Genomic DNA, 17,123 nt, shown 5'->3' on the forward strand with positions numbered 1-17,123 from the left:
ATGTCAGATGAGGCCCAAATAACTTGAATGTATCAAAACACACATTTCAATCTACACCAAATGTAAATGTGACGTTTCTAAACGGAAGATTATAACTTCAAAACACTTTATTGCTCTTAAAACATGAGACAGGCTGTACAGACAGAATAACACAGCGAAGACAAGATTATTGACAAATAAATACTAAGTAAATAAATAAGTGCAAACAAACACAATGGAATAGGCCATGAAACAAAGGTCCATTATGTTATGGAACAAAGGTCCATTATGTTATGGAACAAAGGTCCATTATGTTATGGAACAAAGGTCCACTATGTTATGAAACAAAGGTCCATTATGTTATGGAACAAAGGTCCATTATGTTATGGAACAAAGGTCCATTATGTTATGGAACAAAGGTCCATTATGTTATGGAACAAAGGTCCATTATGTTATGGAACAAAGGTCCATTATGTTATGGAACAAAGGTCCATTATGTTATGAAACAAAGGTCCATTATGTTATGAAACAAAGGTCCACTATGTTATGAAACAAAGGTCCATTATGTTATGGAACAAAGGTCCACTATGTTATGGAACAAAGGTCCACTATGTTATGGAACAAAGGTCCATTATGTTATGGAACAAAGGTCCATTATGTTATGAAACAAAGGTCCATTATGTTATGGAACAAAGGTCCATTATGTTATGGAACAAAGGTCCATTATGTTAGGGAACAAAGGTCCATTATGTTATAGAACAAAGGTCCATTATGTTATGGAACAAAGGTCCATTATGTTATGGAACAAAGGTCCACTATGTTATGGAACAAAGGTCCATTATGTTATGGAATAAAGGTCCATTATGTTATGGAACAAAGGTCCATTATGTTATGGAACAAAGGTCCACTATGTTATGGAACAAAGGTCCACTATGTTATGGAACAAAGGTCCATTATGTTATGGAACAAAGGTCCATTATGTTATGGAACAAAGGTCCATTATGTTATGGAACAAAGGTCCATTATGTTATGGAACAAAGGTCCATTATGTTATGGAACAAAGGTCCATTATGTTATGAAACAAAGGTCCATTATGTTATGAAACAAAGGTCCATTATGTTATGAAACAAAGGTCCATTATGTTATGGAACAAAGGTCCATTATGTTATGAAACAAAGGTCCATTATGTTATGGAACAAAGGTCCATTATGTTATGAAACAAAGGTCCATTATGTTATGAAACAAAGGTCCATTATGTTATGAAACAAAGGTCCATTATGTTATGAAACAAAGGTCCATTATGTTATGGAACAAAGGTCCACTATGTTATGAAACAAAGGTCCATTATGTTATGAAACAAAGGTCCATTATGTTATGAAACAAAGGTCCATTATGTTATGGAACAAAGGTCCATTATGTTATGAAACAAAGGTCCATTATGTTATGAAACAAAGGTCCATTATGTTATGGAACAAAGGTCCATTATGTTATGGAACAAAGGTCCATTATGTTATGGAATAAAGGTCCATTATGTTATGAAACAAAGGTCCATTATGTTATGAAACAAAGGTCCATTATGTTATGGAACAAAGTTCCATTATGTTATGGAACAAAGGTCCATTATGTTATGGAATAAAGGTCCATTATGTTATGAAACAAAGGTCCATTATGTTATGAAACAAAGGTCCATTATGTTATGGAACATAGAGACACATTCACAATATGGCAACAACGCAACTCAACAATGACAACCACACACTATATTTGTATATTATCATTACGTCAAAAACTAAACGTTTGAAAACATTTCCAGGTGGTCATGATGAGAGAATGTTTTGTTTTTATAAAAATAAACATGTCCCATGCTTTATACTCATTATATACTCTTAAAATATAAGTTTTCGCTATTAGTTAGTCTATGGAACATAACTACTATAAATTATACGGTACAGACATGTTTTCTCTTTTTTTTACAAAACGCTGAAGAATTCAGAACCAATCTTCACATGTCAGTTAGTAATGTAAAAGTGTTTTCCAGGCTCACAAATATTCCAACTGTTTTACAATATTTACATGTTGAGTGTAGAACAACACAACTCCGCATAAAGAATCTCCATTGCAAAACATTATTGGTATAAGTAGCCTCCTCATATATTTTGTGGGTGTATATTCTTTCTTTCTCACTTCATAAAACTAGTAGTAACACGGAATATGCCAACACCACTGGTAACAGGGCCGTTTCTGCTTCTTGTAACTCTTAAGAACAAAGGTAGAATTGGGGAAACATGCAAGACAGTAGTGCAGTGAAAGAATTCACGTGGCCTGGTATGAATAGTATCCTGTCAGAGTATAACAGTTATGGACAGAGTCTGAATAGTTTCTGTTGAGGTTAGCTGTAGGCTGCTTCGATCTCTGTGGGTTGACAACAGGAGGAGACAGAAAGACGTTTTCAGACAGAAAACACATGTGTCAGTTTTATTAAAATACATAGAAAACTACTTTGTGTGTTAGTGATTTATATATATCTCCTGTATTGCACAAGTGATAACAGCACATATAGAGAGCAAAAAGTATAACCCCATTGAATGGTTTGTGACATGGAATCCTGTGAAATGATTGTAGAGAAGAATATAGCAACTTGAATCTTTTCTAAGATGAAATAGTTTATAAAATGGAAGGTGTATGAGGAGTTTGTTTTCTAGAGCAGTGTTCAGTTGACTGAATGTAAACATAACATGAACGTAGATCATGTGTGAACAGGAGCAAATGCTGAAGGTTGTGCAAAATTCAAAGGCTAAGCTTGCTAAAGTGGATCTCTCATTTACAAGTGTTGATGTGCCGGTGTGGATTGTGATTGTCGTGTGTGAGTATTGTGTGTGTGTCTCTAACCAAGACAGCAACGTGAGGTTGACTACACTAAATACCGCAGAGCGAGGTTGCCTTCATTTCCTTCATGAAGAACATTGATCCTACCCAGCTGATTGGTTAGCCACTAGTGAGTTAGCGTTTCTGTTATATCTGCCCACACTAGGTGTTACTACATACCAGTGGTTTTATTCTACAGGTGAGTAAATGGGCCTGATGTTTATTTTATATCAACCCAATTCAAATGTGTGGATTTTCCAATCTCACAGGAGGTACAACATTCTGAATGTGATGTATGTGATATTGTTGAGGTGCAGGTCGGTCATGACATTGTCCAGATGACCAACAGAACTCATTGTGTCACAAACAGTTAGAAAATTGAACCAACAAACACGTCAACTACCTAATTCACAGAATTCGCTACTTTGACATTTTCTCTGCTGTATTTTTGCCCAGAGCACATTTATTGTAGATGTATTACTCTTTATATTTGTTATACTCAATATCATTTAATATATTATTTTCATTATTTTTATTCTCCACAAAAAGGTATACTTTGCTAAAAAGATACAACTCAAATGTACATAGAAAATAATGAGACGGACCTCTGTAATGTGAGAGTTGACATGGAGGAGTGGTTAGCCCTGTTTTCACACAGCATTTCAGAGGTGTAGGTCCTTGCACCTTTTGTATAGCGGTGCTCAGGCGTCTGTCTCTTATGCTAGAACACCACAGGGCCACTCTAGGCTGCAACTGCCACAGCCCCTGGAAACACACAATGGAGCAGTTGCATTGTGATTTTAGCTGAGGATGGATCATTGCATGTCCTGTAAACAATAAATAACTACTGGACTTTGAGAGTGTGGACCCAGCCACCCACACTCCCAACTGTCATATATGATTATTTACTAACTTCCCCATTCTTTGTCTCTACTGGGTAGGCAGGGTTTTGATTGGGCGAGAGAGGGAGCCCATGTTAGTGGAGGTTGTAGTAACTTGGGGACTCACGCTCTTGTTAGGCAGACTACTGGAGTGGCCCATCGCCTCCTCGGCTGCACGCAACAGCAAAGTGTAATTGATAGCAACCTCTTCAACCTTCCGCAGCAGCTGCAGCCTTTGGGCCTCTGAACGCACCCCTCTAACCAGCTTGATGAAGGTCTGAGTCAGTTCGCAGAGGACCAGGAAGCTGGCCGTAACAACGCTCAGCATGCGAGTGGGGCTCTTCTCGACGCTCGCCACCCGCCTGCACGCCACCCTGAACTCTTTGAAGCGCACTGCCAGCTCCTGCTTGTACTCGGCGATCCGGGACGGCTGTAGGCGTGATTCGTTATCCACCTGGGGAATGTTAGCGCACTGTCGCAGGATGGCTAGCAGCTCATTAGCATCCAGCTGGGCATTGAGGAAACCGTCCGGCAGGCTGAACGTCTTTCCTTGCAGGGATTCGACCCTCGCCAGGCTCCCCTCCAGAGTCCCGCAGGCCCGGAGGTCGATCTCCTGTGTCTGCGGCTCCTCTTCTTCTTCCTCTACTTCCTCCTCCTCCCCGCTGCAGCCCTCAGCGTGGAGAACCTGGAGCGTTTTGCTGACAATGGGCAAGGTTTGAGAGCCCAGCTGCATCCCGGGCAGGACCTGGAGGGTGGTGGAGTAGGAGAGCTCTTCTTTCTCACTGCTCTCGTCCGCCGCTTCACACTTCCTGTAGCAGAAACAAAAAGAGCAGCACTTTTCCCTGTCGTCACTGTCCTCGCTAGGCAGCCCCAGCAGCATCTCCGTCGGAGCCCCCTCTCTGCTCTCCCTCAGCAGCTCTTCTCCCTGGATGAAGAACACTCCTTTCTTCCCCTTTGCCTCTGCAGCAGTCGTGTGAGTTTGATTGTGAACGGGCTCCACGGTTGTTGGAAGCCTCAGCCCTGCGGCCCTCACTCGCTCCATCTCCTTCTCCAGGTTCTTGGCTTTGGGTTTTATCTCGGTGTACAGCTGGGTGCCTTCAGCATTGTCCACCTCTCCGATGCTAGACCGCCTCTGGAGCTTCTTGTACTGCGGAGCGCCCATGCACTCTGGTGTGCGAGAGGTGCAGGTGGGCAAGCAGGAAGCCTGCTCCCCCCTGGGTTCCCGCGACTCCAGACTGGTCGAGCGGATTCGGGTGGTCTTGATCTCTAAGGTCTGAGGTCTCCTCTGAGCTCCCTGGGGGTGAGGGGTTTTGGAGGTCGCTGGAGGGGTCTTGGAGAGGGGTCTCTCTCTACCTCTATGCTGCTGTGTCTCTGCAATTGAGCCGACCGGCGTATCGGGCAGTCGGATGCCTCTGCACATCCTCTTGCAGTCACAGCTGCGGCGTTGCTCTCTGGAGATTCCAGGGGCTTTTAGCACAGGACTTGTAAGGAGCTGGCAAGCACATGGGGTGCCTGAGGGGACTGGCGAGGACCCCTGGGGTAGGTACTCGCTCCCAGACGACTTGGGCTTCAGAAGTTCTTCCAGAAACTCTAACTCGTACTGCCGGACCTTTTGGAGCTGGGCTCGGCGCTCATCAGTCTCCCTGCGAATCCGAGCTGGGAACGTGGCCGACAGAAGGTTCTTGATACTTAGGAAGGCAGCGCTACGCTGGGCCTTCCCTTTACCGCCACCCTGGTTCTTGCTGTCAGCAGAGGAGAGAGTAGAGACCTTGTCCACAGAGCAGGAAGGGTGTGTGGGGTCTCCCAGGAGAGAGAATGTCTTCGGGGGGCATTTATGTGGCTCAGCTTGAGCTTTACCCTGGGACCTCTCTGCCTTGGCCTCTGCTGCTTCCTTCCTCTCAGCTTTCACAGGCATGTGTGGGGACTGGGAGTACTTGGTTGGGGCCTGGGGTCTGGGCTTGGCCAAGATGGGGTCTGCTCCTGCTCCTCCTGCTGCTCTCACTGTGCTCTCTTTGCTACTGGCCAGTTGGAGGCCTTTGGCACAAAGACGCTCATCATCTGTAGGGGAAGAGGAGTGGAACACCACCACCTTCTGGGTATGTGGATCCTTCAGTCTTAGCTGTGGCCCGGGTTCTCTAACTGGGCATGTGCAGAACAGGTCATCAATTGGCAAGAGGTCTTTAGAGCTTGAAGGCTTGATGGTCTTGCTAGAGGCAGTCTCGGCATCTTGGCACATGTTTGTGGGGCAAATCTTGGCGGGGGCAGTTATGTCCACAGGCAAGAGAATGGGTAAGGCTTTGTTGGTTGTGGCCGGGCTCAGAGGCGCAGACTTCTTCCCCTTGACGCCCACAGAGAAATTTGGGCTTAGTTTGCCCGCAGCAGTACCGGGTGACCTTTGATCCTTGCCGACCTTAGGTGCCTGCCCTGGATTGGAGACTTTCAGCTCCTCAGGTGACATTGCAGTGCGGTCTGGGGTGCACGCTTTGGTGGGCTCTGGTTTTGCCTTCTTGCCTTCACTCGGCTCACTCTGCGTTGGTTCTTGGATAACGTCACTCCCCTGCTCCACTGTGCTGAGACCTGGACTGGTAGTCTCCTGACCAGAGCTAAGCTTTAGGGGAACAGTCTTACTGAGGATCACTGGTTTCGAGGGGCAGCCGCCGCGGATCTGACCCATGGAGAACGCACCGCCTCCAATAGTCTGGGTGGTGCAGCCTGGTATGGCCAAGGGGAAGTCTCTGCGACTGAAGATACGCTCCTTGTTGATATGGTGGGCCAACAGGTAGGCCTGGTTCTGGTGCTGCTTCATGGCCGACACCATCTCTGAGACGTCTGTCAGCTCTGAGGAGTTGGTCTCGTGCCCTGAGTCCAACGATGACTCAGGCGTAATGGCCGCCAACACAATCAACCCTATGGAAAGAAAGAAACACAAGACACTATCAGGGTCACACGGATGTCATACAATATCACAGACAGATGGAAAACAGTCATTGATTTCTGAAAGATGGCACATCAAATACACTGTTTTTAAATATTTACACTTGTAAAAATCTCTTGATGTTTCTTTTAAAGCTCTGCTAACTGTCTGTGAGCAAAACCTTGTTTTGCATCAAACTGAATTTTAATCAAGACTGAGTGAACTCTTGTGTTTCTCTCGCTATCAAAAGATACAACAGAAGAGACTATGTTCAGTATCAAGCAGTAAAACAACACGTCAAAACATAGTCTTTCTGTCCCTGTTTTGGGATGTTAAAGCTTTCAACTTGAATTATGCTGTCTAGCCAGGCTCAATTCATCGGGGCATTGGACTCAACAAGTAGTCTAAAGTGTTCCACAGGGATCCTGGCCCATGTTGACTCCAATGCTTCCCACAGTTGTACACACGGGAAACTGTTGAGCGTGAAAAACCCTGCAGCGTTGCAATTTTTGACACACTCAAACCGGTGTGCTTGACACTGACACCTACTACCATATCCCGTTCAAGGCACTTCAATATTTTGTCTTACCCAGTCACCCTCTGAATGACACACACACACAATCCATGTCTCAAGGCTTAAAAATCCTTCTTTAACCTCTCCTCCCCTTCAGCTACACTGAAGTGTACAAAACATTAGGAACACCTGCTCTTTCCATGACAGACTGACCAGGTGAAAGATATGATCCCTTATTGATGTCACTTGTTCAATCCACTTTAATCATTGTATGTGTGTAATTCAGAGGGTGAATGGGCAAGACAAAATATTTAAGTGCCTTTGAACGGGGTATAGTAGTAGGTGCCAGGCAGGTGAGTGTGTGTCAAGAACTGCAATGCTTCAGGGTTTTTCACGCTCAACAGTTTCCAGTGTGTACAACTGTGGGAAGCATTGGAGTCAACATGGGCCAGCATCCCTGTGGAACACTTTAGACTACTGTGGGAAGCATTGGAGTCAACATGGGCCAGCATCCCTAAGGGAAAGCTTTCAACACTTCCATGCCCGGACGAACTGTAGAGGGTAAAAGAAGGTGCAACTCAATACTAATGTTTTGCACACTCAGTATATAAAAATATTTCAAAGTGCCCCAGAGTAGTCCCTATAATGAACCATTAGCAATGAAGGAGCCCTTGGTGGTTAGATTCGACTCGCTATATGAGAAGAAGTCCATATAGCATGACACGGCATGTTGACCTGTGGTCTGAGCTGGCTGTTGTGGGTGATGGGGGAAGTCCTCTGATGCAGCTAGGGCCTCCAGGGCCTGCAGAGTGGACACCAGAGCATCATCCAGCTCCTGGGCATGGTCCCGTACTGTCCTGGTGGCCACGTTGTCTATCAACGTCACCGGGACATCCTCTGGAGCCGGTACCACTTCCTTGGCAGAGCTCTTGCTGACTGCAGCCCCGGTTGCAGGGCTGGGACGGGTGACGGGGTTTGGTCGAGACTTCCGTCCTCTCTTGGCGTCATCTTCGTCCGAGCTGTTGTCCCTGAACCCAGGTGGAGGAGCAGCAATGGCCGGATGGGGCAGCTGCAGCTTTCTTCCTACGTCCTCCACCTCTTCTTCCTCCTCCTCTTCATTCCCCGGGGGAGGCAGGGCCATCAGGTCTACTGCACCTCCATCGCGGGAGGCACAGGCGCTGGAGCAGTGCTTTGATGAGGCGCTGCTGCGTCCACCGTTCAAGGCCACAGCCACTCCCTCTGCCCTCAACCTGGCCTTGCAGGAGTCACAGAAGAACCGTGTATTTCGCTGGGACTGCCCCATGGTTTGGGCTCTGCTCCTGAAGGTCACTGAGCTCTCCTGGACGGGGCTTTCCGGCCTCCCGGCAATCGTCTCTGTTTTCTGCAGCGTCGGGTCAGACTTGGTACGGGGCCGCCCTGGTACCTCTTGGGAAATGAAGTTCTCGTTGACGTCGAGCTCGGGATCTGCCTGCATTTGGAGCTCCTGCAGCTGTTGTTGCTCCCGGAGATGGACGTGGCATAGACCCAGGTGTTGGGACTCTGCGGGCAGTGGGGCGGTCGCTGTCTTCTGAGACTGGGACCCTGGGTCCCTAGTATGGGGTCTTTCCCTCTCGTCCCCTCGTCGGTCCCCACTGGACACAGCTGTAGTGCTGGAGCGCGGGTGGGTGTGGTGGGAACCTCTGTAATCTGCGGACAGAATTTTCAGAGCAGTTGAGAGGCTGAGAGGTGAGGAATCGCATGGGAAGATGGAGTGGGTCCTTATGGGAAAATAGAGGCGAAGGCTGGTGGATTTTTTTTCAGTGATGGATGCTGGAGACTGGAGTTGGAGGTAAGTCTGGTGGGATGTTATGGGACGTAGCGACCTTCCTCTCATGCAGGCACACCACCACAGCAGATGGAAACAGAGCTGTGAATGTTTGAATATTACATATATATTTCACAGAAAAAAAGCAAGGCAAAAACCACAAAATGTTACCCTATGCAAGGAAGAGGGAGAGAATAGTCCGATGAAGATGAGATCTCAGTATGGTGATGGGAGGAGCGACAGCAGAGGTGAATGGTAGCTGTTGATATGGTTTAGGTCCGGATGCACAGATGCATTATGGAGAAGCAGGTGTCAGTCCAGATGGATTGAGTAGAGTTGGTTGCAGTATAATGGTTTACATGCAATGCCTCACACTTGCAGACACACACTAAAACCTGTAAATGGAATCCTTGAGATGCAAACTGATATTCAGTCAACATGCCTTTGGATACTGAGTTTGGATGTTGAGTTTTATTGATAGAAAATTTAGCCAAAGCAAAGAGTATGGAAAGGATTTTAACAGTAAATGAAAAACATTTTCAGTCTTATCGAAAGCTAATAATAATGGAATCTCTATAACAACCTCCCGAAAAACACTAGACTTACCGATCCATTTCTTAAACATCAACAGATATTGTAAATATACAGCTTCATTGCAAGTCCTAAAACAGCAGTATAACTCAAGGAGGTGACTACTAACATACCTGCCTTGATCATATAAGACTGACCAGGTGTCCGGTAGTAGATGGCTCGTTTGGGATCCACGAACAGCTTGTAGTAGCCGGAGATGAGACAGGCGAAGTTACTGGCATCGGGCCACTCCATCAACAGGACCAGAGGCTGCAGGGGTGGGAGGGGGATAATTATGTTTTGGATGTAGATTTCTTTATTGTCCAATTGTACACAAGGTCAAACTGAAATGTGTCTTCTGCTTTATCCAATGATGTACAGTGCATTAGGAAAGTATTCAGGCCCCCTTGACTTTTTCCACATTTTGTTACGCTACAGCCTTATTCTAAAAATTATGAAATTATTTTGTATTCCTCATCAAACTACACACAATACCCCATAATGTGAAAACAGGTTTTTAGAAATTGTTGCAAATGTATAAAAAATAAAAACAGAAATACCTTATTAACATAAGTATTCAGACCATTTGCTATGAGACTCAAAAATGAGCTCAGGTGCATCCTGTTTCCATTGATCCTTGAGATGTTTTTACAACTTGATTGGAGTTCACCTGTGGTAAATTCAATTGATTGGACATACGGTCCCACAGTTGACAGTGCATGTCAGAGCAAAAACCATGCCATGAGGTCGAAGGAACTGTCCATAGAGCTCCGAGACAGGATTGTGTCGTGGCACAGTTCTGGGGAAGGGTACCAAACATTTCTGCAGCATTGAAGGTCCCCAAGAACACAGTGGCCTCCATCATTCTTAAATGGAAGACGTTTAGAACCACCAAGACTCTTCCTAGAGTGGGCCGCACGACCAAACTGAGTAATCAGGGGAGAAGGGCCATGGTCAGGGAGGTGATCAAGAACCCGATGGTCACTCTGACAGAGCTCCAGAGTTCCTCTGTGGAGATGGGAGAATCTTCCAGAAGGATAACCATCTCTGCAGCACTCCACCAATCAGGCCTTTATGGTAGAGTGGCCAGACATGACAGCCCACTTGGAGTTCACCAAAAGGCCCTTAAAGGACTCTCAAAACATGAGAAACAAGATTCTCCGGTCTGATGAAACCAAGATGTAACTCATTGGTCTGAATGCCAAGCATCTCGTCTGGAGGAAACCTGGCAACATCCCTATGGTGAAGCATGGTGGTGGCAGCATGATGCTGTGCAGATGTTTATCAGTGGCAGGAACTAGGAGACTAGTCAGGATCGAGGGAAAGATGAACGGAGCAAAGTACAGAGAGATCCTTGATGAAAACCTGCTCCAGAGCACTCAGGACCTCAGACTGGGGCGAAGGTTCACCTTCCAACAGGTCAATGACCCTGAGCACACAGTCAAGACAAGGCAGGAGTGGCTGTGATAGAAAAATGATGTATTTACCTGGTTTGTTTGATATTAATAGTTAGGAATAATAGTTAGTATAGTTAGAAATAGGATATTTCTGTTTTGTTTAATTCTGTGTTTTCATGGGCTCCACTCTAGTTCCCTGCAGCTAATTTGGGCGTTATGGTCACCAGAGATGACTTGAGCTGACAAATGAGTTAAAGACTGCATTACGTAGACACGGTGTGGTGGGTGTAACAGAGATAGAGATAAAATCATCCTTGCATCTGGGAAACTAAGCCAGGAAGGGGTTAAGACAACAACCCATAACAACAGGATGAACCCAGAGTGGCTTATGATGCTCCTTGGTCTGCATGAGGGGGGTTAAACCAAACATGACTGAGCATTGTTAGTGTCAGCTATATATAGTACTCTGCATTTGTGTAAAGGTTAGGTTACTTCGTCCAACACTCAAGGGTGGGAGGGTCGACCAGCCTCATTATTGCAATAATTAATTGATATTAAATAAAGATGATTGTTTGAAAAAATGACCAAATCTCTCTCACTACTGAATTTCCACGACACAAGTTTCTGAATGTCCTTGAGTAGCCCAGCCAGAGCCCGGACTTGAACCTGATCAAACAACTCTGGAGAGACCTGAAAATAGCTGTGCAGCGACGCTCCCCATCCAACCTGACAGAGATTGAGAGGATCTGCAGAGAAGAATGGGAGAAACTCCCCAAATACCGGTGTGCCAAGCTTGTAGCATCATACCTAAGAAGACTCAAGGCTGTCATTTCTGCAAAAGGTGCAACAACAAAGTACAGAGTAAAGTGTCTGAATACTTATGTAAATGTGATATTTCCATTTTTTTTTTATTTGTAGCAATTTGCTAAAATGGCTAAAACAGTTTTTGCTTTGTCATTATGGGGTATTGTGTATAGATTGATGAGGGGGGAAAAAACACAATTTAGTCCATTTTAGAATAAGGCTGTAACATAACAAAATGTGGAGAAAGTCAAGAGGTCTGAATACTTCCTGAATGCACTATTTATTGGCTTCATCTCAGCCCCTCCGAAACACACACATCTTCATACACAGAGGTTGGAGCAGGGATGGAAATGATTTGGAGGCTTCAACAAAGCATTTGACTGTATATTTAATATAATGACCATACCGCTACTTCAACTTGGTTTATCTCACAGGTTTGATTTAATTGAATTTGAAAGGAATTCTTCTGTGCAGCGAAAATCTATGTTTGGTACCATGGCCTACTAGTATGGTGCAATGAGTTCCACCCTGAGCTTCATAATGTCCTTCTAAATCTATAGTTGTACATGTGTTCAATCTGTCACATACCTTGGCCTCCTGTATGGTCACCTCTACGCGGGCAACGCCCTGGTTCTCCCGGTGCAGCTGTATCTTAGCAACACGACTGAACTCTGTCAGAACCGTGGTCAGGTTGTTTTTTAGGTCGATCACATGACCGATGCCGTGCCGCGGACCCACCAGCAGCGTAGTGGCCGACTGCTTCTCATCCTGTGGATCAATCAGTCAATCAAACATTCTATCAACACAGAGAGAACTCTGAATTCATGGAACAACAGCATAAGAACTTAACTTAGAAACATGCATTCTTCAAAATGATATGTACTGTGGTATATATATATATATATACATATACATGTATGTAGTATCAGTTTGGATGTCTGGCCTGGGATGCTACAAGGCTACAGGAAAACATAGACATGAGCTGTACCTTGACATAAGAGGAATTCATCATAAAGGAGTGGGACTCATATATAATGTGGGAATAAGATATGGGCATGTTTATAAGAGAATGTTGCCATTACTAGTCCGACGGTGTGGAACAGCAAGCCTCCAAAGGGCGGAAGATCGTTGAGCACACGCATGTACTGCAGCTTTCCCTGGAGAGGAGGGACCTGTCAGTAGAGACAACACAACACTCAAGGGCCCAGTCTCAATAGTCTCTAGTGGCTTCCTCTACTCATCTCCTCTCCTTGATCTGCACTAACATCACAGGTGACATTAAAAACCTAGATGTATTTGTATTTGTTTTTTATTATGGATCCCCATTAGCTGCTGCCAAAGCAACAGCCACTCTTCCTGGGGTTTATTATGGATCCCCATTAGCTGCTGCCAAAGCAACAGCCACTCTTCCTGGGGCCCAGCAAATCTAAGGCAGTTTATACAATTTTAAAAACATTACAGTACATTCACAACACATTGTGTGCCCCCAGGCCCCTACTCCACCACGACCACATATCTACAGTACTAAATCCATGTGTATGTATGGTGAGTATGTTATCGTGTGTGTGTGTGTGTGTGTGTGTGTGTGTGTGTGTGTGTGTGTGTGTGTGTGTGTGTGTGTGTGTGTGTGTGTGTATGTGTCTGTGCCAATGTTTGTGTTGCTTCACAGTCCCCTACTGTTCCATAAGGTGTTTTTTTAATCTGTTTTTTAAATCTAATTTTACTGCTTGCATCAGTTACTTGATATGGAATAGAGTTCCATGTAGTCATGGCTCTATGTTGTACTGTGCGCCTCCCATAGTCTGTTCTGGACTTGGGGACTGTGAAGAGACCTCTTGTGGCATGTCTCGGGGGATATGCATGGGTGTCCTAGCTGTGTGCCAGTAGTTCAGACAGGCAGCTCGGTACATTCAACATGCATTCAACTCTCCTCTCGTAACTAAAAGTAGTGATGAAGTCAATCTCTCCTCCACTTTCAGCCAGGAGAGATTGACATATATATTATTAATATTAGCTCTTTGTGTACATCTAAGGACCAGCCGTGCTGCCCTGTTCTGAGCAAATTGAAATTTTGAAAGTCCTTTTTTTGTGGCACTTGAACACACGACTCAACAGTAGTCAAGGTGCGACAAAACTAGGGCCTGTAGGACCTGCCTTGTTGACAGTGTTGTTAAGAAGGTAGAAACGAGGGCCTGTAGGACCTGCCTTGTTGATAGTGTTGTTAAGAAGGTAGAAACGAGGGCCTGTAGGACCTGCCTTGTTGACAGTGTTGTTAAGAAGGTAGAAACGAGGGCCTGTAGGACCTGCCTTGTTGATAGTGTTGTTAAGTGGGCAGAGCATTGCTTTATTATAGACATACTTCTCCCCATCTTAGCTACTACTGCATCAATGTTTTGACAGTTTACAATCTAGGGTTATTCCAAGCAGTTTAGTCATCTCAACGTGCTCAATATCCACATTATTTATTACAAGATTTAGTTGAGGTTTAATGTTTAGTGAATGTTTTGTTCCAAATACAATGCTTTTAGTTTTAGAAATATTTAGGACTAACTTATTCCTTGCCACCCACTCTGAAACTAACTGCAGCTCTTTGTTGAATGTTGCAGTCATTTCAGTCGCTGTAGTAGATGACAGTATAGGGTTGAGTCATCTGCATATGTCACATCTGCTCCTGTTACGCCCTCTGGTGTTCTTCCGGTGTCTTTTTCACCTGCAGTTACTCCCCCTGTACACTCTCCCACTCCCTCTCTGTGTGATTGTGTGGTTGGAGGCAGGTGTGCTGGAGACAGAGCAGATCCCTACCAGCTGCAACTCGTTCCATAATCAAGACCTCTACAAACACTCAGTCCTGCCACTTTCTCTCTGCCAGATCGTAATCTCTGCTTATTACCGCTCTGGCTCCTGTCTCCTGTCTCCTGTTCCACATCTCACCACCACTACCTTTGATTCCCCTCAGGACCTGTTTACCCTGTTCTACTCAGCCAACACCAATCTCAGTCTCCACATCTGTTTTTTCTGCAACTCATCCAAGCTACCCCGGATCTGCACTCCATATCTCTCTGTGTAACAAATATTTTGGTTCATTCATCCCCGTTTCCGCATCTGAGTCTGCTCTTGGGTTCCCCTGTGCCGCTCATACATAGACACTCTGGCTTTAATCAAAGTCAGTGGCATGTCGTTAGTAAAAATAGAAAAAAGCAAGGGCCTAAACAGTTACCCTGGGGAATTCCTGATTCCAACTGGAATATATTTGAGAAGCTTCCATTAAATAACACCCTCTGTGTTCTGTTAGACAAGTAACTCTTTATCCACATTATAGCAGGGGGTGTAAAGCATACACATGTTTTTCCAGCAGCAGACTATGATCGTCCAAAGCTGCACTTAAGTCTAACAGGACAGCCCCCACAATCATTTGATCATCAATTTCTCTCAGCCAATCATCAGTCATTTGCGTAAGTGCTGTGCTTGTTGAGTGCACTTCCCTATAAGCATGCTGAAATTCTGTTGCCAATTTGTTTACTGTGAAATAGCATTGTATCTGGTCAAACACCATTTTTTCCAGAAGTTTACTAAGGGTTGGTAACAGGTTGATTGGTCAGCTATTTGAGCCAGTAAAGGGGGCTTTACTATTCTTAGGTAGCGGAATTACTTTAGCTTCCTTCCAGGCCTGAGGGCACACACTTTTTAGTAGGCTTAAATTGAAGATGTGGCAAATAGGAGTGGCAATATCGTATGCTATTATCCTCAGTCATTTTCCATCCAGATTGTCAGACCCTGGTGGCTTGTCATTGTTGATAGACAACAATACTTTTTTTTCACCTCTTCCACGCTGACTTTACGGAATTCAAAAGTACAATTCTTGTCTTTCAAAATTTGATCCGATATACTTGGATGTGTAGTGTCAGCGTTTGTTGCTGGCATGTCATCCCTAAGTTTGCTTATCTTGCAATGAAAAAGTAATTAATGTAGTTTTCTGCAGCATTGGTAAAGATGAGATCAATACATGTGGATGATTTAATTCCTGTGCTGTTTGTAACTACCCTGGTAGGTTGACTGATACCCTGATCCAGGTTGCAGGCACTGGTTACAGTTTGAAGTTTTTTCTTGATTGGGCAGCTTGATGAAAGCCAGTCAATATTTAAAATCACCCAGAAACTATACTTCTCTGTTGATATCACATACATTATCAAGCATTTCACACATTATCCAGATAGTGACTGTTAGCGCTTGGGGGTCTATAGCAGCTTCCCACAAGAATGGGCTTCAGGTGAGGCAGATGAACCTGTAGCCATATTACTTCAACAGTATTTAACATGAGATCCTCTCTAAGCTTTACAGGAATGTGGTTCTGAATATAAACAGCAAAACCACCTCCGTTGGCATTTCTGTCTTTTCAGTAGATGTTAGAACCATGTATTGCTACCACTGTATCATCAAATGTATTATCTAAGTGTCTTTCAGAGATAGTCAGAATATGAATGTCATCTGTTACAAGCAAGTTATTGACTTCATGGACCTTGTTTATTAGGTTACATATGTTAATATGGGCTATTTTTTAGCACGTTTCTGGGTTGATTGACTGTTTTTAATGCTTTACTGAGAAGCCTATAAGAGATAGACTTACTCATGGTATTAACATTGGAGCTGAAGTGGTCTTCCTACTACTGCTCACTGCCTCAGTGCTAACAGTGTAACTCTGGTTTATAGGCTTATGATTACTGCTTACAATAGCTGTAGGATAAACAGATGTATTCAGTGCAATTAGGGGTACATAAATTAAATTACTTACATTGCGTTTGCCAATGCCCCTAAGATTACATTTACATTACATTACATTTAAGTCATTTAGCAGACGCTCTTATCCAGAGCGACTTACAAATTGGTGCATTCACCTTATGACATCCAGTGGAACAGCCACTTTACAATAGTGCATCTAAATCTTTTAAGGGGGGGGGGGATCATAAGATCATGTACATTTGATGCAGCATTATGACGACTCGTTGTCACAATGGTAGGGATTAACTGAGCTGGTCTTGGATCATTTACCAGTCATTGTTTCAACACAGCCCAGAGTCCAGGAGCCAAGTTGGCATCCTCCATATTGCTTTTACTTATCTTGTGATTTCAGATCAGTGATGAAGGAGAGGAGACGAGGAGAAGACACTTAATACGGTTGAGATTCACTCAAGGATGACCAGTGGATTCTCGCCTACAATACTGTACATGTCCTGTTGGTGGCACTGTTTCACCATGTAAAGGGGCACCAGCACACTGTTTAAACACGTTTGAAATGCCACAGCCAGTCAGAAGATAAACCTCTTAACTGAGAGTGCATGATGAAAGGCACAATGAATCTGAAATACTTAGTGTTATAGCTATGCTGTATCTAGAGAAT

At 44.5% G+C, this 17,123-nt stretch overlaps 1 protein-coding gene and 1 long non-coding RNA gene across 16 annotated transcripts in view; one reads left to right on the forward strand and one right to left on the reverse strand.

Annotated features, from left to right (window-relative positions):
- Window positions 1-118: 118 nt before the first annotated feature.
- LOC127913919 (uncharacterized) lies at window positions 119-1,786 on the forward strand. Of its 14 annotated transcripts, none has more exons than XR_008087253.1 (5): window positions 119-306; window positions 813-881; window positions 928-1,249; window positions 1,296-1,387; window positions 1,664-1,786. It is a non-coding gene; the product is annotated as an uncharacterized LOC127913919 (long non-coding RNA). The 14 variants fall into 14 exon arrangements; XR_008087258.1 differs by having other exon boundaries at window positions 928-1,180; window positions 1,342-1,456; XR_008087257.1 differs by having other exon boundaries at window positions 928-1,456.
- The window catches only part of LOC118376821 (FERM and PDZ domain-containing protein 3-like), a 311,796-nt gene continuing 296,128 nt past the window's right edge, over window positions 1,456-17,123 (reverse strand). For both annotated transcript variants that reach the window (XM_052487744.1, XM_052487745.1), the window contains 4 exons: window positions 12,811-12,900; window positions 12,317-12,496; window positions 9,662-9,797; window positions 1,456-6,632 (listed from right to left, as the gene is read on the reverse strand). In XM_052487744.1, coding sequence (XP_052343704.1) covers window positions 3,775-6,632; window positions 9,662-9,797; window positions 12,317-12,496; window positions 12,811-12,900 — 3,264 coding nt within the window. In that variant the 3' untranslated portion in view covers window positions 1,456-3,774. The remainder of the gene's footprint in view (window positions 6,633-9,661; window positions 9,798-12,316; window positions 12,497-12,810; window positions 12,901-17,123) is intronic.

This window comes from Oncorhynchus keta, chromosome 30 (assembly GCF_023373465.1).
Source record: "Oncorhynchus keta strain PuntledgeMale-10-30-2019 chromosome 30, Oket_V2, whole genome shotgun sequence".
Taxonomy (NCBI): domain Eukaryota; kingdom Metazoa; phylum Chordata; class Actinopteri; order Salmoniformes; family Salmonidae; genus Oncorhynchus; species Oncorhynchus keta.